Raw genomic sequence first — 23,462 nt, 5'->3', positions numbered from 1 at the left:
TAGGAAGAAATTAGAATGGTTAACTTTTTGGTAATGACTCCATGATATGAAAAGGATTCTTTGAATTTGTTTATATGCATTATTTTGAGAATTACATAGTATAAAATGTGTTTTTAAGTTACAGGTTAAGCAACAGTGATGGCTTTCCCCCTAAAGCTTTATCTTGTTGGTATTCATTGATGTGTTTTACTAATTAATTTTGCATGCTTTAAGCTGTGTCTTAAGGGACAGCTTTAGGTTTGTGTCAGTGATTATGAATGCAGAAGATCTGAGGGATTCACATCTATATTAGCATAAATGTGTTGCTGGGAAAAAGAAAGATAGTCTTTTCCTAATTTTTTAGGTTAAATCTCCCAAAAAGTCCATAACAGGGATATATTGTTTGCTCTTTTTTTTTTTTTTTTTTGGAGACAAGGTTTCTCTGTGTACCCTTGGCTGCCTGTACTCACTTTGTTGACCAGGCAGACTGGCCTCGAACTCAAAGCGATCCACCTGCCTCTGTCTCCTGAGTGCTGGAATTAAAGGCATGTGCTACCACACCTGACTATATTGTTTATTTTAATAGGGAAATTGAGGCACAAAAGTAAAGAGAAATTTTCCTGTGGCTGTCACAGCCGTGGTGTGGTAGATAAACCCTTCTAGTGTATCCTGAAATAGATTACCTAGCTTTCTAATTTATTTTTACAATTTAAACTTTTGACAACAAAGGAGCTATCAAAAAGTTTCCTTTTTGGTGATAACTACACGTTTTAGAAGCTCGGAGGGCTGCCTTTTGGTTTGTAATGGTTTTTCTTGCTTCCTTAGATGCTCAGCTGAGATGAGCAGTTGGAGCGACTTCTTTTCTTTTGAGGTAGAGTCTTGTTTTGCCATCACTCTAGCTGACCTAGCTGTAGACCAGGCTGGCCTTGAACTCACAGAAATCTTCTTACCTCTGTATCCTGAGTGCTGGGGTTAAAGGTGCCCACTTACCACAGTGCCACTACAGTTGGTTTTTTCTTTCTTTCTTTTTTTTTTAACAAGTATATTTTGCTTATTTCTTGAGATTTTCATTCTTACACATACTCGGAACATTTGTTTCTGCCTTGCACTGTAACTCTTCCTTCTCTTCTGTCTCCTTCCCTCCCGTCCCTCCCTTTTATAAACTAGTTAGTGTTACCCATATATATTCACGAGGGAGGAGCCGTCCACTGGGCTCTGGGTAACCCACCACTGTCCACTCCTCCCTCCCTACCCTTCACCAACTGCCAGTAGATTTTAGCTAGGGGTGGACCCTCCTAAACCCCCTCTCCATCCATGCTGGGTGCTGTCTGGCTGGACCCTTGTTTAAGTCTTGTGCAGGTAACCAATTCTGTGCATTCACTAGTGCAGCAGCCTGCTCTTGTCCAGAGCACGTCTCACAGCATTCTTCCCCGACTCCTGGCTGTTACACTGTTCCCATCTTTTCTGGGATATTTATTGAGGAGAAGGTAAGGAAGTTAATATATTTAGGTCTGAACACTCATTGTCACTTAATTCTTAGTGTTGTGATCGGTTGCTAGTCTCTGCATTTTTGAAAGGTGCCCACTGCAAAAAGAAGCTTCTCTGGCTGAAGTTGAGTATAAGAAATCTATGAACATAAACATTTAGGAAGCAGTTTGACAGCATGGGCATTTAACAAAAACCAAACAACATACTAAAAACAACAAAAAACATAATAGGACCACCCCCCACCCTCCCCCCCCCCACCCCCACCTTCAGCCTATGACCTTTTCAGCCATGAGCCTCTGGTCAAGTTTATAGCACCAGATACGAATTATCTCCTGTAGCATAGACCTTAAATTCAACTACAAAGTAGTTGGTTACCTCTTAACAGCCATTCTACTGTGGTAAGTGGGCACATCTTGCTTGTTAAGATCAGTGTTGTAGTGTGCAGGGTCCAGTGCTAGTTAAGAACACTGATGTCAAACCGGGTGTGGTTGTGCATGCCTTTAATCCCAGCACACAGGAAGCAGAGGCAGGCGGATCAATATGAGTTCGAGGCCAGTCTGGTCTACAAAGCTAGTCAAAGACAGCCAAGCTACACAGAGAAACCCTGTCTTGAAAAAGAACACTGATGTCTCTTCTTGCCCAGCAGCCTGTGTAGCACCTTTCCTCTATGGAAGCTAGCCAGTGGGGAAGTTTCTCCATCATTCCAGATTTATTTCTCTGTCTTGCAATCAGCCTGTGGTGTTTGTCAATAGAGTCTTTTCCTCTAGTTAACCAAGAGCAATGACAATAGCCTGCCTTGTTTTGGGTCCTTCTGGGGCCCCTCTGGCTATGACTTGAAAGGAGCAAACCTTGGACTAAGATTTTCATTTCATAACCTGTATTTTCTGGGCATAGCATTGTCCAACCATTCAGGGTACCTTCCTTCAAACTCGTTGTTTTAAAATTGTATTTTTATACCAAAAAATTACCTTTTATTAAAGAAAAAACTATATTTTTACAAAGTAGTAGCTTCTCGAAGGCTTTTTCATCCATGGTGTTAAGCAATTGAGTGGGGTTGTTTCCTGGAATTTTTTTTCCCAATATGTAAGGGGCTAGTGATTTGTATATGTTAATTTGGTATCCTGTTACTTTGTACAAAGGGATCTCTTAGGTATATTTTGACTTCTTCCTGTCCTGTTTGTATTTCTTTTATTTGGTTTTCTTGTCTTTAAAATTTTTTGTTTATAGGTGGTTTACCTGAATGTATGTTGTGCACCATGTATATACCTGGTGCCTGTGGAGCCCAGAAGAGGGAGTTAAATCTCCTGAAACTGGAGTTACAGAGCTGAGGACTAGGCCCGGGCCCTTTAGAAGAGCAGCTAGCACTCTTAACCACTGAGCCCCTGGTTCTCTTAGTGCCTTACGGTACTGAATAGGAGTGAAGAGAGTGAACACCCTTGTCTTATTCCTGGTTTTACTGTAAATGCTTTGGGGTTTCCCCCATTTAATGTTGGTTATGGTTTGTCTTATGTAGTCTTTATTATGTTGAAATATTCTTTCTATTCCAGTTATCTTCAGGTCTTATGAAGGAAAGTTGAATTTGTCAAAAGCCCTGCATCTATTGTGATGGCCATGTGGTTTCTGTTCATTTCATAACATTTATTGATTTATACATGTTGAGCCATCCACCTTGGCATATCTGGAATGAAATCAACTTGATGATCTGTTTTATGTGTTTTTGAGTTCATTCAGGTGGCAAGATTTTTAAGTTTGAACTTTTTGTTTTTGTGTCCATCCGTGTCCTGCCCCCCCCCCCCCTTTTTTTTTTTTTTTTTTTTTAAGAATTTTGTTTCTAAGCTTATCAGGGTGGTTGGTCTGTGGTATATTGTTGTTGCACCTTTGGGTTTGGTGTCAAGGTGATACTAATAAAAAGACTTTGGTAATGTGTCGTCTTTCTATTTTATGGACTAGTTGGAAAAACATTAGTTTTTGTTTTTTAAAAATTTATTTATTATGTATATAACATTCTGCCTGCATGTATGACTGCCCACCAGGAGAGGGCAGTAGATCTCATTGTAGATAGTCATGAGCCACTATGTGCTGGCTTTGAACTCAGGACCTCTGGAAGAGCAGACAGTGCTCTTAACTTCTGAGCCATCTCTCCAGCCCCAGCATTAGTGGTTTTGTTTGTTTGTTTGTTTGTTTGTTTGTTTTTAAATGGTCTAGGTTGGGAGATGACTACTACGACGACGGCGATGACTACTACTACTAACTATTACTACTTCTTCCTCCTCTTGCCTCTCCCCCTCCTCCTCCTCCCCCTTCCCCTCCATCACTTTAACAAAAAGGCTATATCTCCCCACAGAAAGGTATATGCCATCATCATAACAGAAATTGTCATTTGTTTAGCTATGTGTCTTAGTTAGGGTTTCTATTGCTGTGACCCTGGCCAACAACTCTTAGAAAGGAAAACACAGAATTGGGTCAGGCTTACAGTTTGGAGGTTTAGTTTATTTTCCTCATGGTGGGAAGCACATCAGTGTACAGGTGGGCATGGCGCAGGCATCTGAATAGTCTGAGACACGCTTAGTCCAACAGTGCCACACCCACTCCAACATGGACCTATGGGAGCCATTTTTTTGTTCAGACTACCACAGTATGTTTTTGGATGTGTGTGTATATACACATGTCATGTGCACATGTGAAGATCAGAGAACAACTTGGGGGAGTCAGGTCTTTTCCACCATATTGATTTAAGGAAGTTGAATTTTGGTTTGGTTGTCAGGCTTAGAAGCAGCCTGCTGCTGAGCTGTGTCAGTCCCTAGTTGGGAGATTTTTTATTGTTGTCTTTGTTTTTTGAGACAGGGTTCTTCTTTGTAGGACCTAACAGCTTGCTGAGTTTTGTTGTCATCTGCTCTAATAGATTCCTTTTTATTTTAAATTTTATTAACTTTGGTCTTCTCTTTCTTTTGGTTAGTTTGGCTAAGGGTTTGCCTGTCATTTTTTCTTTTCAAAGAACTAGCTCTTTGGTTGGCTGACTGTATTGTTGTTTTGCTTCTGTTTTATCAGAAGCTCTTCTGCTCTTCACCATCTCTTTCCACCTGCTGTTCCTTTTCCAGAGTTTTAAGGTGCATCATTGAGCGAATTCTCTAACTTGTTAATATAGGCGCCTCGAATTATAAACTAAGGCTGCCTTAATCATCATGTCACATAGGTTTAGATAGGTTACTGTTTTCATATAAAAATGACCTGGAAATAATTCTCCTCCTTCTCCTTCTTCTTCCTTCTTCTTTTGGTTTTTTGACACAGCATTTTTCTGTGTGTGTTAGCCTTGGCTGTCCTGGACTCTCTTTGTAGACCAGGCTGGCCTCAATTCACAGTGATGTGGCTGCCTTTGCCTCCCTCTTCTAAATCTCTTAAGAGTTTCTCTTGCTGTTAACTTTGTATCTTACTCCACTGTGAGCAAATAAAATGCCATGAATTATTTTTTGTTTTCCTGTGTTTGTTAAGACTTGCAAGCCTTTAAATCCCAGCACCCTGGGAAGCAAAGGCCAGTGGATCACTTGAGTTTGAAGCCAGCCTGGAGAGCAAGTTCCAGGACAGCCAGGGCTATATACACAAGAGAAACCCTGTTTGACCTCCCTCCCTCCAGGGAAGAAAAAAAAAAAAGACTTGCTTTCTGACTTAAATAGCTATGTGAGAAAGTTCCATGGGCTGCTTTAAAAAGTATATTCTACAACATTTAGATGAAATGGATGTTCTATCAATGTTTATTAAGTTTATTTGGCCTATAATGTGATTTAATTATTTTTTTTTCTTTTTTCTTGGTTTTTTGAGACAGGGTTTCTCTGTGTAGCCTTGGATGTCCTAGACTCACTTTTTAGACTAGGCTGGCCTCAAATTCACAAAGATTTGCCTGCCTCTGCTTCCTGAGTGATAAGATTAAAGGCATGCGCCACCATGCCTACCTGTGATTTAATTCTTAATATTTCTCTTTTTGTTTGCTTGTTTGTTTGTTTGGATGACCTGTCAATTGTGGAAAGTGAGCTTTAGAAGTCATTTACTACTGTTGTGCTGGGGTTTGTCTGTGGCTTTACACCTGCAGTTTTATGAAAGTGGGCATGTGGTTGTATTTGGGACGTGTCATTTCAGACTCATACTCCACTTGATGGATTGTCCCCCTAGTCAGTGTGAAGAGGCCTTTGTCTTTTCTCACTAACTGTGGTTTGAAGTCTGTTTTTATCAGCTGTTAGTGACACCTGCTTGTTTCTTATATGATTGGAAATGATAGAAACAGTTTTTCCATTCTTTTACCCTGAAGTAGTGGGGGGGGGCTGCATTTCTTGGGGTCAACAAATAGATGGGACCCCTATTTGGATCTAGCTGTAATCTGTGGCTTTTGAACCGAGAATTGAGATCATTAATATTCAGAAGTTATTAAAGAATATGTAGTGGCTTCTGACATTTGTAGTGTTTGGTGTTTTCTTTGTCTCTTTTATCTATTACTCTAGTGTGCATACATGCGTGAGTGTGTGTGTTTTAATGTGCATTTGTGTTTTGCTTGTATGTATGTCTATGTAAGGGTGTTGGGTCTCCTGGAACTGGAATGGCAGACAGTTGTGAGCTGTCATGTGGGTGCTGGGAATTGAACCTTGGTCCTCTGGGAAAGCAGCAAGTGCTCCTAACGGCTGAGCAATCTTTTCCAGCACATGGTTTATTCTTTCTGTGGCCTTGTAGATGGGTTGGTTGTTCTCTTCCTTAGATCTTCTGTAAAGCTGACTTCATGGTCATATATTGCTTTAGTCTTTTATTGTTTTTCAAGACAGGGTTTTTCTGTGTAGCTCTGTTTGTCCTGGAACTTCCTCTGTAGACCAAGCTGGCCCTGATCCTCCTTTCAGAACTGGGACCTTTGCAAGTTTCAGTTGCTGTTCTCCTTTTACTGATGGGCCTGCCTCCTTATGTGACTTGCTATTTCATTCTTGTTGCTTTGAGTTTACTTTCTTTGTTTTGTGTATTTGCTGTTTATATTATGTTTTGATGAAGGAGATTCCTTTCTGGTTGTCTGTGCCCTGAAAGCCTCCTGTATCTGGATTGTCCTCTTATCTCTTCCTAACTGGTCATGTGGCTATTCACAGTTAAAGTTGCTAAAAGAATAGATAAGCCCACTGAAGTCCTGGTATGGGAGAAAGAGGAAAGGGGTAGGATGGCTGTGTTTGTGGTAGTGAGGCTGTTGCTAGTCTCTGGGCCTCCGCCTGAGATTCCATCATTACACCCTCCTACTCCTGAGGGATGCAGTCTTAGAACTGCTAAAGTGTGTAAGATGTTAAAAAATATATATGGGTGACCTTGAACTTTTCAGTGCTGCAGTTCATGAAAATAACCAATAAACCCATCCTAAACGCTGAAAAAATGGATGAATGAATAGAGGAACATTGCCAAGGCTTTTCGGTTCCATGTGCTGTTTCCTAGCACCACCTTTTATTCATTCTTCTGGCTGCTACTGCTCAGCTGGAAATCTTGACTGAAGGCTTGCTGTATGCTAGATACTAATACAGGCGCTGAGGATAAACCACCTGTAAATGAGCTGGTGAAGAAAATAGATTCTTCTGATCAAAGGTAGCAAACTAAGAAAAAGGGACTTGAAAAGACCATGCAAGAAAGTCAAGCACAGAGCATTTTTGAATGCATCATCATTCTCTTGAGCTGTAGGAGAGCTGTTTTGTTGTTGTGTGTTTGTTTGTTTTGTTTGTTTGTTTTAAAGCAAAACCTAGAAAGCCACCGTCTGAATTTTACCTGTGTTGAATACAAGACAATTTCTTTTTTCATACTTGTTCACTGTCCTGGGTCCAGTAGAGAACAGTGCTGCCATGGTCACTTAAGCTCTATGCAGGTTCTTATGTTGGAGGGAAAGCCTAGAGCTGGCTGCAGGTTCACTTTACAGTCTGAGCTGTCTTTTTGTCAGGAATGAGGTTCTTCACTGCTCTTCTGCAGTGTAGTGGCATGTGGCTCCTTTGAACCTTAAGATACATTTTTCTCTGGGAAAATGTTTTCCCTTGGGGGAAAAAGTGTTTCTTTTAGACTGAAGCTGCCAACTGCTCCTTGGTTTTGTCTTGGGAGCTTTTTATAATAGATTGAAATTGATCATGTGTGGGTCTTGTGTGATTTTTGAGGAATCTTTAGAATGGTATGCTGGCTTTGTTTCTGAAGTGTTTGTTTTTATAGGTTTGTGGTGTTTATTAAATATAGTGGGTAGCTTGCTTCTCATTCTGTACACTGGGTACTTTAAAGAGTCTCTTCTGACACATGGGATTTTGTTGATCTCCCCTTTAAGCCTTAGGTATTCATAGTACTGTATACTGTTGTTCCTTGTCTAAATATGAGTTTTTAAAAAGCTAAGACAGTATTCACAATAATAAATCAATTGTAGTTCTATTTATTATTTCATATGAGGATGGTTGGGTAAATTTAGGTGGGAGAGTGACAGCATGTGATATTTGAGTATACAGGAAAAAAAAAAAACCAAAACAACGGAATTTCCCATATGAGTGCAGCAGGAGTACAAACACTGAGATTGACTTGCACACCAGCACACTCCCAGGGCGGGTATATTCTTGGTACATTCTGCAGTCTTAATAGTTTTGGCCAACCCACCCACTAATAATTGATGTGTGCAAGAATAACTGACTGAATAGTCTAGATTATGCCATTAGAAAAAACAAACCAGGGACTGGAGAGATGGCTCAGAGGTTAAGAGCACTGACTGTTCTTCCAGAGGTCCAGAGTTCAATCCCAGAAACCACATGGTGGCTCACAACCATCTATAGTGCAATCTGGTGCCCTCTTCTTATGCCCTCTTCTGTTGTACAGGCACACATGGGAGCAGAATACTGTATAAAAATATATATTTAAAAAAATAAATCTTTTTTTAAAAAAGCATTTATTTTCCAGTGTAGTGTAACTATTCTTCTAATGTGGGTTAGGAACAGGCTATTTTGCTAACTGTAAACATTTCAGTTGATAATTTGGTTTTCATTAAAAATAATTGCCTACTCATACCATTGTATTTTTCTTTAAACTATTTTTCCAAAGGTTGTCTTTTGAATTAAATTTACATTTTTTCCATGAAAGTGTTCTAATTGTGTAATAGGTCACAAGATGAACTCGGAAATGTAATTATAATTCTCCCTTTTGCTAGGCTATACTAGTACACTCAAGTGTTTCACAAGTAGTGTTCAGTTCTAGTCCCTTCAATTAAACAGCAGACGGCACTGAGTGAACCAGGGAAGCACCACTGTTCTGTGATCAGGGCTCAGGAGAAGAAGCCGTGTAGCAGAGGTTCAGGCAGGCATTGCCAGGCTGCTGACAGATACTTAATTGCTAGCAAAGTTATTGGTAGTAGGGGTCACATTGGTTCTTGGATTTATGAGAACCCCGTTCTTAAGAGTTTTTCAGTAGTAATATATAGAAAGGGAGCTTCAGAAAGGACAAGGAAGACTAATCATCATATTAGATAACGTCAGACAAAATGGGTTTCTGAGCAGTGTCTCCCAGAGTTTTCCATTTTAGCTGGTCTGCATCTGTTATTGTGGGTGTTCAGAGTTCTTCTTTAGCAGTGCGGCCATGCTACTTAATATGCAAGTTAATCAAATCAGTCTGTACTTGGTCCACTGTTTCCCTATTGAATGACGCTTGCTTGCAAAATGTTTCCTTCTTATTCTTTGTAAAGCTTTCTTACTCCTGGAAGGACTTTTAATTACAGAAAACAGTGTAGTAGTGTGTAAGGTAGAGCTGCCTAGTGGGCTTACCTACAATTTTCAAAGTCTGTTAAGTTGATTGTGGTTTAATATATTTCTCAACATAGTCCAAATATTTTTTTTTTTCTGTTGTAGAACAAAATCCAGTCTCAGAGCAGAGGAGAATACAATGTTTACAGCACCTTCCAGAGCCATGAGCCAGAATTTGACTACTTGAAAAGCTTAGAAATAGAGGAGAAGATCAACAAAATTAGGTGGTTACCCCAGAAAAATGCTGCCCAGTTTTTATTGTCTACCAACGGTAAGTGTGTATCGTCTATTTTCAGGTACCAAGATGAGAACATGTCCTATAGAAGACACAGCCCTTTCCTTAGAGTGTACAGTGTACTGCTTTTGCTTCTTTCATTGTTTATGTGCAGGTTTCAGATTCTTGGGTACCAGTTTTTATTTAGGCTGGTTTGTATTCCTGCCTCCTGTGGCTGATGCTGAATAATATTGAATATTCCTTACTGGCTTACATAAAAATAGCAGTGTCTGTAGACAGTACTCTTGGGAATGTATGTTAACATGGTGCCTTGGCATGCAGAACCAGTGCTCAGAAGATGTTCATTTCCTTTCCAAACTCTGCAGGGGGATGATTTCTGTGCCAAGATGATCTCTAGGAGAGTACCCTTCTTCCGTGATTTCTATTAGCTTTTATTATTTTCTGTTCTACAAGCCACATGGCTGGAAGAAGATACTTCCCATATTAACTATACCTATATAAGGAAAGTTGTTAATGAGGGTTATTAGAACTGTGTGAGATGTGGGCCAAAATTTGAAGACTTGTGTGACAGATTAAGAGTTGAATGATTGGCCGGACGTGGTGGCGCACACCTTTAATCCCAGCACTTGGGAGGCAGAGGCAGGCGGATTACTGTGAGTTCAAGGATAGCCTTGATTGGGGCTGGAGAAATGGCTCAGCGGTTAAGAACACTGACTATTCTTCTAGGGGACCCAGGTTGTTTCCAGCACCCAAAAGGCAGCTCACAACCATCTCTATCTCCAGTTCCAGAGGATCTGACACCCTCACACAAACATATGTGCAGGCAAAACACCAATGCACATGGGAAAAAAAAGTTAAATGATTTTCCCCCTATAAAATATGACTTATTGGGGGCTGGAGAGATGGCTCAGAGGTTAAGAGCACTGTGTGCTCTTCCAGAGGTCCTGAGTTCAATTCCCAGCAACCACATGGTGGCTCCCAACCACCTATAATGTGATATGATGGCCTCTTCTGGCATGCAGGTGTTCACATATACATAGTAATTAATAAATAAATAAATGTTTTTAAAAATATGGCATCAAGACTTTGAGATTAAAGAGATAGGGTTGGTATTTGGAGCTCTGGGTGGCATGGTCTATAAAAATTTAGATTAAAACTCTTTTGAGGCTGACACATGTTAGCAGCAGTGTCACATTTTCTCATCTAACTATTAATAGAAGCAACACTTAGCACTTACACCTTTCTATTTGCAGAGTGTAGACTCATGACCACTTAGGGTAACACAGTCCTTGATTCCCCACTATGCCCTGGAGTCTACTACATTGAACTTATGGGAATGCAGTCCATAATGTATTGCCACTCCTGATCCATGCCTCTTCAGGGACATATTTTTCTCTTAGTTAAATTTTTGTGGTAAACTGAGGTACTTCAAGTAGCATTCAGACTTTTTTTTCCCCCCAAAATCAGGCAATACATGATTATACTTTTTTTTTCTTAACTTTTAGAAACAAATGTGCCTAGTGTGTGTGTTATACATTGTAGAGTTCCTGTCTTGGAGTGTTTGTTTTTCAATACAAAGGATTGAACCTGGGGCCTTACACATTTTAACCGAGGCAAGAACTCCACCATTAATTCTGTCTCCAAGGATGGGTCCTCCCCAAGCCCCCTAATTTTGAGACGGGGCTTATCACGTAGCCCAGGCTTATTTGGAACTTGCAGAGATCTGCCTCCCTCTGTTTCCTGGGTATTGGGATTAAAGGCATGAATCATCACACCCAGTTTCCCTTCTTTCTTTCCTCTTCTTTTTGGACATAGATTCTGGATAAGTTTCATATACTGGTCTTGAACTTGCTTCTAGCTTAGGTGCACTTGAACTTGGGATCCTCCTGTGTTAGCTTCCCCAGGTTGGGATTGCAAGTTTGGGTACAAGGTCTACTTCATGGCAGTTCATTTCATAGTGTTACACTTTTTCTAAACAAAAACAAATTTTTAAAAAATATATGAGTGCTCTGTCTGAATGTACACCTGCAGGCCAGAAGAGGGCATTAAATCACATTATAGATAGTTATGAGCCACCATGTGGTTGCTGGGAATTGAACTCAGGACCTCTGGAAGAACAGACAGTGCTCTTAACCACTCAACCATCTCTCCAGCCCATAGTTTTACTTTTTCTAAAGGGAAGTTCAAGTACAGGCTTTTGAGAGTTTGAGTAGAGACAGCAGTGAAGTGGAGCCCAATGTGTGCTCAAGTCCCATTTACATTCTTCCCATTGCAGACCATTAATTACCATTCACTTGTGTGTGGCCAGTACAGCTTCCATAGACAACTTTGTGTTAGCAAATAAACATTTCCTTTATTTGTTTTTGAGATAGGGGTGTGAGTCACCATGCCCAACTCTGATGAGCCTTAATTTAGGCACTAAGTACTTGGAGGCTATTTAGGGGTGAGGCTGCTCCAAGGAGTTACCATGGCTGGGCCAGGGCTCTGTGAATCTGTGTGGTCTCTAAACACATTGGCTGCACACATTTCAAAATACTGAATAGTGTTTGATTATTTAAGGGCCTTGTCACTGTTCTATTGCTGTGAAGAGACACCAAGACCAAGGAACTCTTCCAGTGACATAGTTCCTTTAACAAGGCTACACAAATAGTTCCACTCTCTGGCATTCAAATACATGAGCCTATGGGGGCCATGATTATTCCAACAACCACAAGGCTGATAACAGGTTACAAAAGAATATTAGTGGGAAACATTCAAATCTCAGGGACAGTTGAGTTTTGCTAGTGTTACATATGGTTTGACAAGTGTGCCGTTGTCATAAGATGTTGACATTAGAAAGTCTGGGTAAGATACACATACACATATGTGAGTGTTTTTTGTTTTGTTTTTTGTTTTTGTCAAGAAGGAGTTGAGGACTTGCTCTTTGTTGCTGTTGTTTTGTTTCTTGTTTTTTTCAAGACAGGGTTTCTCTGTGTAGCCTTGGCTGTCTCGGACTTTGTAGATCAGGCTGGCCTCCAACTCACAGCGATCTGCCTGCCTCTGCCTCCTGAGTGCTGGGATTAAAGGCATGCACCATGATGTACAGCAAGGATTTGCTTTTAATGTTTTTCAGGTCCTTTTTATTTAGGGAATCCCTGATCCAAGAGGAGAAAAGGCAAATTCAAAAGAATCATGCTATGCTATACTATGCTGTGCTATTTCTTTCATAAGAAATGCTAGGGCAGAATCTGAAGAGCTGGGCCTTGCCTCTCAAGCTCAGTAATAGGCAGTGCAGATTCTATTGCATATCTTCTTCCTTTAATATTGAATACTGGTCAAGTGTGCACACACATGTTTGTGCACATAGATGTGGGTTTACACACACGGAGAGTTAGAGACCCGACTTAGACTTGATGAAAAGGCACATGGTTTTTTGTTGTTTTTGTTTAAGAGTAGCTTGGTGCTGGAGGTGGGGCTTACTCTTAATTCCAGCACTAGAGCTACAGGATTTCTAGGAAACCCTGGTTTACAGAGTAAAATCCAGTCTCAAAAAAAAGAAAAAGAAAAAGCCTTTAAGCCCAGCACTTGGGAGACAGGAGGCAGCAGATCTTCCTTTGAGTTTGAAGCCAGGCTGGTCTATGTAGCAAGTTTTGCTTGGCCAAGGCTACTCACTGACACCTTGTCTAAAAAAAAGAGCTGGATGGTGGCGGCTCAGGATTTTAATCCCAGTGCTTGGGAGGCAGTGGCAAGTGTATCTCTGCATTGGAGGCCTGATCTACATAGCTAGTTCCTGGACAGCCAGGGCTGCACAGAGAAACCCTGCCTTGGCGGGGGTGGGGGGTGTCTAATGAAGTACTCAATGGCGTATTTTAAATGGCTTTTCTATTATAATTATTTTTTCCTGCCATTTTTTGAAGACATTTCTTCAATCTTTCCCCCAGATAAAACAATAAAATTATGGAAAATTAGTGAAAGAGATAAAAGACCAGAAGGTTATAACTTGAAAGAGGAGGATGGAAGGTATAGAGATCCTGCTACAGTCACTACACTACGGGTAAGTACTTAGTAAAAATGACTCCCAACCCTAGAACATTGGGCTGGGGCAAGTGGGTCTCTGTACATTTGAGGCCAGCTTGGTCTTTGTAGTATGTTTCCTATGACAGCCAAGGCTGTAAAGAGAAAGGGAGGAAATGCGTCGGAGCTGGAGAGATGGCTCAGAGGTTAAGAGCACTAAATGTTCTTCCAGAGACCCTGAGTTCAATTTCCAGTAGGCACATGGTGGTTCACAACCATCTGTCATGTGATCTGATGCCCTCTGTTGGCATACACAATAACAAACAAACAAACAAATAAATCTTTTTTAAAATTGTCAGTATTTATATACTGTATTACATACAGTATTTATATATCTGCTGGCCCCAAGCAGATGTCATATGGCCTCCGTTCCCAGTTCCACTGGTGAACAGTTCTTTATGAGACATTGCATCTCTTCCATTGAAACAGAAACAATTCCATAGAGGTCTCATTGTTGCCAGAGGCAGAGCTGGGACGCACATAGACTGTATTTTATACTATGCTATTCACTGGTTTTGGTTTTTATTTTTTAAAAATATTTATTTATTATGTATACAGTGCTCTGGCTGCATGTACACCTGCAGACCAGAAGAAAGCATCAGATCACATTATAGATGGTTGTGAGCCACTATGTGGATGCTGGGAATTGAACTCAGGACCTCTGGAGGAGCAGTCAGTGCTCTTAACCTCTGAGCCATCTCTCCAGCCCCAGGTTTTGGCTTTTAGAGTTGGAATCTTAGTCATTACAAAGTGAGCTTTGTAAAGTGGAAATGGCAGACTCTTAAAGTTTGTGCAGATGATGCTAAGAATAAAAATCTGGCTTTCCAGAGCTGGATATAGTGGCACACGCCTTTACCCAGCACTCAGAGAGGCAGAGGCAGGAATTTTACTTTTGTAAAATCTGGATTTTCATATTCATTGACAGGTGCCAGTGTTCAGGCCCATGGATCTAATGGTGGAGGCGAGTCCACGGAGGATATTTGCCAATGCCCACACCTACCACATCAACTCAATTTCTATCAATAGCGATTATGAAACCTACTTATCAGCGGATGATTTGCGGATTAATCTCTGGCACCTGGAAATTACAGACAGGAGTTTTAGTATCCACTTGATTTCTTTAGTTTGGTATTTGGTAAAGAAATCATATTGTGCCCATCCATATTAGATTTATCTTCTCCCTCATGTATTTGAGTCCTTTATAGTGTTTTCCCGTCTGTGTGGTATCTTCCCACCTCTTCTTTTTTGAATAATTAAAACTGGGAAAAAGTAAATTTAATAAAAAAATAAGCGTCATATGAGCTGATCCTAAAGTAGAATTTATGGAGTTCTAGAAAATGTCTTTTGTGCCTTATGAAAATTAAAATTGAGTGTTTTGCTATATTTGTAGAGTATTTAAGAGTTTAACTACAAAAATACTCTCATTAAAGTTAGACCATGAAACTGATTTAATGATTTACTACTGCCCCTGTGTGATAGTGCTGTCTCACAGTGCTGTCACTCAGCAGGTTGAGGTTGGAAGAAAGCAGTGCCAGGCTTGCCTGCTATATGTAGTAGGAAGTCTCAGTAAAAAAGAAGAGGGGAAAAACCACACATTTCAACATTTCTGGAGTCACTCATAGATAGGTTATTGAGTATTATTGAAAAGAAACTTTATCTTAGTTATTTGTCCTTTTCCAAGTGGAGATTCCTTAATGAAATATCTAGATATCGTGGATATCAAGCCTGCCAATATGGAAGAGCTCACAGAGGTGATTACGGCTGCAGAATTTCATCCCAACAGCTGTAACACATTTGTGTACAGCAGCAGTAAAGGGACTATTCGGTTATGTGACATGAGGGCCTCTGCACTCTGTGACAGACATTCTAAGTGTAAGTCTGTTTCTACCCTTCCTTTAAAATGGTCTTCTGCTCAGACTCAGCCCAGGCCTGTCTGGTATTCTGCAGTAAGCACATAGTGCGGGAGTGTCTATTGGGGATAGAGGCGAGGTTGACTTAGTCCTCATTCCTTAACCTTTTGAACCTACTAGGAATGCTCCCCGTGCCCTAGGAAAGGGTTTTTATCATTATAAAATGTTGGGAAAACATTGGCTTTAATACGGTGAGGTTGGAGGGAGGGCTCAGCAGCTGAGAAGAGCATGGGTGCTCACAGCTGTCTGTCTGTGGCTCCAGTTCTAGGGGACCCAACACCTGTTTCATGCTGTACATGGCTTTGGTTATAGTAAAGAGCATAGCTATGTGTTGGTTAACACAGTCCTAGAAATGTGGGTGGGTGGGGCAGGTAGTGGTTTCCATTGTGACAGTCTAGAGACATGAGGTAGGTTGTGCCCCGAAGTAAAATGTCCCATGTGAGTCCTCCTGTGCAGAATCAGACCTCTGCCTTATTAGCAGAGGTCTTACTTTGTAGTGAGGAAACATGTCCCCAGAGCTGGCAAAATGTCTTATTTTTCTTGATTAGTCTATGATTTTTTTTTTTTTTTACCTATCTTGAATGGTTATTTTAGAAAATGACTTATTATCCAAGCCCACATATGAAACTTTATTCCTTTGTTTTCAGTGTTTGAAGAACCTGAGGATCCCAGCAACAGGTCATTTTTTTCTGAAATCATCTCCTCTATTTCTGATGTAAAATTCAGCCATAGTGGTCGCTATATGATGACTAGAGACTATTTGTCAGTCAAAATTTGGGACTTGAATATGGAAAACAGGCCAGTGGAGACGTACCAGGTATTTGCAGTTTGTTTCTTATGAAGAATATGTACCTGTGGGAAGTGTATGCAAGTGCTTCTTGCAGGTTTTTTGGATTGATGCACAGTTCACCATTAGCTCTTCTCGGAGAGCCGTGGGTATGTTACTGTTGTTTGTGTCGTCTGCTCAGGGCTGCATGTAAACTTTATTTTGTTACTCAACTTGGAGTACTGCTTTGTACATGGAAGTGAGAAATGTGGGCCGGAGCAGGGGAGAACACTTATTAGAGGGCACACTCCAGGCACGCTGTGGAGTAATAGTGAACCAGGGCTTACGTTGACATACTCATCTCCCTTTTGGCTGATTATTGTCTCAAGTTTAAAAGGCCTGAAACCTCAGCAGATGGCTTTAGGAGTTGGCCTCCAATGCAGAATGGAAGTTCAGGATTTGCTCTCTGTCAATTAGCTTCTATCTTTGGCCCATAACTATGATATCAGAGCCAGGTGAGACTGAGCTGTACAGTGTAGCATAGGCCAGGCCAGCAGAGCTTGTAGACCAGGGTGCAGAAAGCAGTCAGACAGCTCTGGAGCAGACTGAGGAAATCCATGGTGCATACAGAAAATTAGACACACACACACACATCCCTCAAGAGTCTAACTTTCCAAACCTCAAAATCTGTTACATTGAAAACAAAGTCAGAGGAATAGTGCTTTGTTTTCAAAGTGTTGGCAAGAGCCAGGAGAGAGAGCTACATCTTCTTTCTGTCTTCCCCATGCATGGCAGTGAGACTAACTTCAGGGTTTTCTCTGGTTCTGGGAAAGCTGCACCATTTTGAAATGCTGAGCGTTAGGGCCTTCCTTACATGTTGCTGGCCTTCTGTAGAATCAGATTACCAATTGAGAATGGAGTCACATCATGAGAGAGCTCTTGTATTTGTATATGCATCTTGTTGGCTTCTGTGGATCGAAGGCTATTTGTTATGTTTCTTTGTTTTTCTTCGCACCAATTCTATCCTAACCCAACTTTAGTTGCAATTCCTGAATGTTAGAAGTTTTTACTTGATGTCACATAGACATGGCTGGAATCACTTGTAACGTACATCAAGTAGAGTGGATGTTTACAGTCAGCCTAGGTCTGAGTGTGCTGATGGACACATGTAATTTCAGAGCTCTGGAACGGGAGGCCGGAAGCTTGTTAGAGCCCCTGATTTGAGACAAACCTGGGCAACATAAATAAAATAGAAGGTACCTGCTGGTGGCTGTTATTTCTTCATTAACAATTCTTTTTCCTCCAATCTCAACAAACACGGGGGAATGTCTTCGTAGTTAGTGCCGTCACTGGAAATGTGCCACACTTCCTGAGTGCCCTTCAAATAGCACATGTACTTGCTTTCATGTTTATTGAACTTTTTTTCCCAAAATTACCCTTTTTGTGAAATAGTAGTAAATGTAGAATTAAAAACACACACACACACATCATCTTTGGCTTTTTATATTGAATAACTAATAACATAAAGCGACACTCAGATGCTTTATTGTATTTCTTTGTATGTGTACGTGAGTGTGGTATGTGTATGCATAGCACACACGTGGGAGTCTGAGAATAACCTACAGGGTTTTGTTCTCTTTTCTACTGTTTGTATCTTGGTAATCAAACTTGGGTCGTCAGGCTTCATGGCAAAGCATTACCCAGCAGCCATCTCGCTAGCTGAATTGTTAGAGTGATGTGGGTAAATGAGAGACAGGAGACCGAGACGGATAGCCAAGAGGAACCAGTCTATCACTAAGCCTAAGCCTTGCTGTACTATATATTTAACTGAAAATAATAGGCCAAAGTTAAGAGTGTGCTCAGAAAATGGTACTTAAAGGGAAGGAGGCAGCATTCTTACCAGCAGTAGTGGACTGAGTGTTGAGAAGTAAAAATGAAATTCTGCTGTTTTGGGTGTGTGTGTGTGTGCACGCGTGTTATGGTTTTGGTTTTTCTGAGACAGGGTTTCTCTGTGTAGCCATAGCTGTCCTGGACTCATTTTGGAGACCAGGCTGGCCTTGAACTCAAACCAGTCTGCCTACCTTGCCGCCTGAGTGCTGCAACGTTCTTTTGTTAGTCTCTTATCTGTCATTTTAGATGTTGTCTCGGTTACTGTTCTATTGATGTGAAGAGACACCATGACCAAAGCAACTTATAAAAGAAGGCAGTTAAGCGGGGTGGTTGGTGCCTTTAATATCAGCACTCAGGAGGCAGAGGCAGGTGGGTCACTGTGAGTTCTGGGCCAGCCTGTTCTTCACGGTGGGGAATGTGGCAGTAGGCTGGCACGGTGCTGGAGCAGTAGTAGCTCAGAGTTATATTAGATTCATAAGCAGGAGGCAGAGAAACACGGCGTGGCATGGGCCTTTGAAACCTTAAAGGTCCAGTGGCACACATCTTCCAAAAGACCACACCACTGTGGGGAGGGGTGTCTACTCTTTTTTGAATAATCATAGATGTTTTACTTATGCTTATCAGAATACATTGCAATGCTCAGAAAGGTGGTTTTCTTTAGTTGTGCCACAGGAAAGTGCCTGCCTAAGAGTTTGCAAGGATTAAAAGAGACACGATAGAGGGCTATGTGATTCTGTGCACACACTTTTTAAGTACATAGATTTTCAGTCTGTGAGGAGAATGAAGTAAACTTAGTATGTCTCTTCTCCACAGGTACACGAATACCTCAGAAGTAAACTGTGCTCACTGTATGAAAATGACTGCATATTTGACAAATTTGAATGTTGTTGGAACGGGTCTGACAGGTAAGTAAAGAAACTAGCTATTTCACCTCTCTTGTTTGTTACACTAGATAAAATATAGCTTTCATTTCTTGACAGATGTTATCAGTCATCCCCCCCACCCCACCCAGGTACTTGTGAAATAAATTTAGTAGTGGATAGAGCCATAATGATAAACATTGATTTTTAAAGTAAAAAGCAGAAGAGATCTATAGCAAGAAGTGATAGATACTAAATTATTTTAAAATCTTGTTTCTCCCTTTACTTTTATAAACCAGATAAATAACATTGCTATCCAGGTCCACTGTGTGACTCTAGTGCCACCTACTTGAGCAACTGGGGGCAGGAGGATTGTTTTGAGCTCAGGAGGCCAGCCTAACACAGACTGTGTTTCAAGAAACATTTAAAACAAAGTAACAACCCTATGATGCCAACAATTAGTTAAAATGATGTGTTTTTGTTTTGGTTTGGTTGCTGCTCTGCTGTTTGGGTAACAACAGGTACCTAATGCAGTGTTGTGCCTCAATGTCTGTTGCTGCTCTATTCCCTTCACAGAAATAATAATGTTATTGCAAGTACCTACTGCTTACTGTGTTCCAGTTAAAACAGCATAATTTTGAAGTTATTTTAGTCCATATCTAAAGGATTCAGAGGCGCTTTATTTCACAGTAGTTGAATTTTAAAAGTTTGATATGGGCCAGGTGGTGGTGATGCACACCTTTAATCCCAGCACTCAGGAGGCAGAGGCAGGCAGATCTCTCTTGAGTTTAAGGCCAGCCTGGTCTACAGAGTGAGTTCCAGGACAGCCAGGGCTGTTACTCAGAGAAACCCTGTCTTGAAAAACAAACAAACAATAACAAAAAAACTTCATGCGATTCAGATTCCTTGGTGTTAGATGTTACAGCGAGCCCTGAGCTTGGGATGCTTGGCAAGTTATAATTACCTGAGTTTTACATGAAACCCAATAATAGGCTGGCCACACTACTCACGAGCCTGCTGTGGGATAAACACCTGTGATGTCACTGCTAATTGTAAAGCCAGGAAGGACAGGTGTGAAGAGAACATATTGGTGTGTAAGTGGTGAATCATATAGCCAGTTCTCCCATGTCAGCTGTATAGCAGTTCTCAATTCCCTTCCATTATGAAGGAATTTGTTTTCAAAGTTAATAGAGGGCATCAAGGATGACTGATGGAGCTGAAGGCTGCCAAGCCTCATGACTTGAGTTCCAGTCTTAGAACCTACAAGGGAAGGGAATACCAACTCCTAATGGCTATCTAGTGACTTTCTCTCTCTCTCTCTCCTCTCTCTCTCTCTCTCTCTCTCTCTCTCTCTCTTTCTCTCTCTCTCTCTCTCTCTCTCTCTCTCTCTTACTCACACACACACAGTAAATGTAGTTGAAAGAAAGTAAGTTGGGTTTTTGGAATAATTTCTTTCAAATTACTTATTGAAAATTTCAAATTCATTCTTGTGATTCTTATTTTAATTTTATGTATGTGTTTGCCTGTGTGTATATATGTGTAGCGTGTATGGATCTGGTGCCTGTGGAGGCCAGAAGATGGCTACAGAGCTCCTGGCACTGGAGTAAAGATGGTCGTGAGGCACACTGGGTTGCTTGGAACAGAAACCTGGGTCTCTGTAAAAGCAGCAAGTGCTCTTAATCACCGAGCCTTCCCCAATCCCACACCTCTTCTTAAAGCAGATACCTCGACTACCACAGCTATGGCCTTGGAGGCAGCTCTTTGGTCAGTGTCTCAGTCCCTTTGTGGCAAAGAGAAACCTGCTCTTGGTGTCATATCTCATACTTTGTTCTCTTTATTCTAGAAGAGTCCTTTAGTCTTTATCGTCTTTCACAGCCTGGGCATTTTGTGTTATACATTAACAGTTATTTTACACTATTTCTCAGTGTGAGCATTCCATTTCCTCATTAAGTAAAAGTTATGTACAAATCTTATAAACCTGGATACAAGGAAGGAGGGGGTGCCAGTTTAGTTTGATTTTATTTTTTCCCCTCCCCTCTAAGACAAGGTTTCTCTGTGTAGCCCTGGAATGGGGACTATTTTTAAAGAAACACAGTTTCATTGTCATCAGAGACGTGAACCAATTTGAATTTAATTGAGATTATCAGTTGTTCTTTGAGGGATAACACTCTGAATAGATGAGACTCCTTTGTGACATATACATTAGCTGACCAGTTCCTACTGTGCCTTATGCTTCATCATTAGTCATTACAGAGGCCATTTGACTTGTGTAGAAAAGTGGGTAAACTAGGAAGGTTTCAGATGTCAAGATTTGCTTTGAAGATGGTTAGTGAAAGTTGGATAAGTGTTTAGTTAAGGTCTCTTGGCACATGACCTGTAATGACTGCATTTAGAGGGGAGGACAGAGGGACTCCTCCACTACAGTGTAAGATTTGAAGCCATCATGGGTTTCATGTGACTAGAAATAATGTTCTGTAACAGGTTCGATAATTTTGTGTTAATGAAGATGTGTTATTTTCTTGAGCAGGTCTTTTTGTAAGCGCTCATGATGACACATCTGCACTTGGCATAATCCTTGCACTAGGAATGTTGAGGCAGGAGGATTATGATTTTGAGGTCAATCTGGGCTGCATAATGAGACCTCATCTCAAAAGAAAAAACCAAAGATTATCTGGCAAGTAAAGTAGGTCATAATCTGCATCTTAGACCGTTGCTTCCTTAAAAACCCATTTTTCACTTTGGAGGAGGTTGAAATGTTACTGGTAGAGGTTAGATGAGCTCCATAAGTTGCTGCTTCTAGTTTTGTTGGTTGCGTGGCCTGTAGGTGCAAAAATCAACTCAATAAAGATCACTCATACTAAGAAGAGAAATGTACTTGGGCTTTGTTTTAATTTTGTTTTTGTTTGTTTGTTGGTTTTTGGTTTTGGTTTTTCAGGACAGGGTTTCTCTATGTTATCTTTGTCCTGGACTCACTTTGTAGACCAGGCTGGCCTTGAACTCACAGCAATCCACCTGCCTCTGCCTCCCAAGTGCTGGGATTTTGTGCCACCACTGCCCAGCTTTAAATTTCTTTTTTAGGAGAAGAGTTTGAACATTTTAGGTTTGGTATCAATAGCTCTCTGTCTAGACTCAAATAAGCCTAGAGAAGGTGCTTCCTGTAGAGTGCTGGGCCAGGGTGGCCACTGACCTGTTACTGTAAACAGTCTCTGGTTAGCATGTCTGACACGATGTTCTGCCTTTACAGTGTTGTCATGACTGGATCCTACAATAATTTCTTCAGAATGTTCGACAGGAACACAAAACGAGATATAACCCTAGAAGCATCGAGAGAAAATAATAAGCCTCGCACAGTTTTGAAGCCACGCAAAGTCTGTGCCAGCGGCAAGAGAAAGAAAGATGAAATAAGTGTTGACAGCCTAGACTTCAACAAGAAAATCCTTCATACAGCCTGGCACCCCAAGGAAAACATCATTGCTGTAGCAACTACAAACAATCTGTACATATTTCAAGACAAAGTGAATTAGGCTGGCATTCCTTGCAGAGGAGCCACTTCCTGCTTAGTGAGATAGTTGAATCTAGCATTCATACCTATAAGAGAGCGGTCCATTGTGGCACCCCTTTCCAGTGTTTGACAGTGTGCCATTCAACAACACATTTGACAGCCACATGGAGAAAGCTGTGTGGATGCATCCCAGGCTGTTTTCCATGTCTGCTAGCCATTTAGGGAAGGGAAGGGCACTTTTAATTTAATGACTTCTTGCACCATCTTGCCTGGTGGACTGGACTGGACTGTGTCAGCATTGATGTACTCCACTTTTTATGCCTTCCATTGTGATGACGTCAAACACAGTGAACGCCTTCAGTCATGCTATGGGATGTGTGTATCCTCATTACTGTATCATTTGTGGGGTACACCCCTCCCCCTCTTTTTTAAATTAAATACAGCTCATTCTTACTGTGGCTTGTAGCATTCCTCCTCTCTGGCCTCCTGGACTCTTCCCCTCCATCTCTTACCCTTGCCCTTTCCATCTGGTCTCGCTGGTGGCATATTAAAAAAAGGAAGAACGAAAGCACACAAAATGAGTCAGTTTGGGGTCAGTGGTAACGGGGTATATGTTGCGAACAAATGTTTTAATAACAGTTGGCTGTAATCACTCCTTGCCATGTCTGGCACTGAAAATAAGGGAAAAAAACTACTACTGAATAAAAGTGACAAAGAATGGAGAATCTGGTTTTCTTTTTCTTTTTCATCTACCTCTTTAAACCAATATTTTGTGTCTTTTCCTTGGACACAATGAAATGAAATGGGTTTCTATTGTCTCGGTGGTATTTTTGTGAACTATTTTTAACAAGTGCTCTTTTCCATGAAGCCTCAGAGAGGGACATGGTTCTGTGCGCTCATGTTTTGAACATGTTATTGTTAAGGGTTCACAGTCCAGAGATGCTAGAGGGTTCTGTTCTTTGTGTCTGCTTAACCCATCTGTTAACACGTTGCTGTAAGTGAGAGCCACGGTTGTG

General features: G+C 41.0%; 1 protein-coding gene across 2 annotated transcripts in view; it reads left to right on the top strand.

The window, feature by feature from the left end:
• Positions 1 to 23,124, top strand: part of Ppp2r2a (protein phosphatase 2 regulatory subunit Balpha) — a 56,879-nt gene extending 33,755 nt beyond the window's left edge. For both annotated transcript variants that reach the window (XM_051160755.1, XM_051160754.1), the window contains exons 4-10: positions 9,336 to 9,501; positions 13,386 to 13,498; positions 14,444 to 14,621; positions 15,226 to 15,390; positions 16,076 to 16,245; positions 18,898 to 18,989; positions 22,189 to 23,124. In XM_051160755.1, coding sequence (XP_051016712.1) covers positions 9,336 to 9,501; positions 13,386 to 13,498; positions 14,444 to 14,621; positions 15,226 to 15,390; positions 16,076 to 16,245; positions 18,898 to 18,989; positions 22,189 to 22,468 — 1,164 coding nt within the window. In that variant the 3' untranslated portion in view covers positions 22,469 to 23,124. The remainder of the gene's footprint in view (positions 1 to 9,335; positions 9,502 to 13,385; positions 13,499 to 14,443; positions 14,622 to 15,225; positions 15,391 to 16,075; positions 16,246 to 18,897; positions 18,990 to 22,188) is intronic.
• Positions 23,125 to 23,462: the final 338 nt, after the last annotated feature.

Source organism: Acomys russatus, chromosome 18, assembly GCF_903995435.1.
Source record: "Acomys russatus chromosome 18, mAcoRus1.1, whole genome shotgun sequence".
Lineage (NCBI taxonomy): Eukaryota > Metazoa > Chordata > Mammalia > Rodentia > Muridae > Acomys > Acomys russatus.
This window is presented reverse-complemented; position numbering and strand designations above follow the sequence as displayed.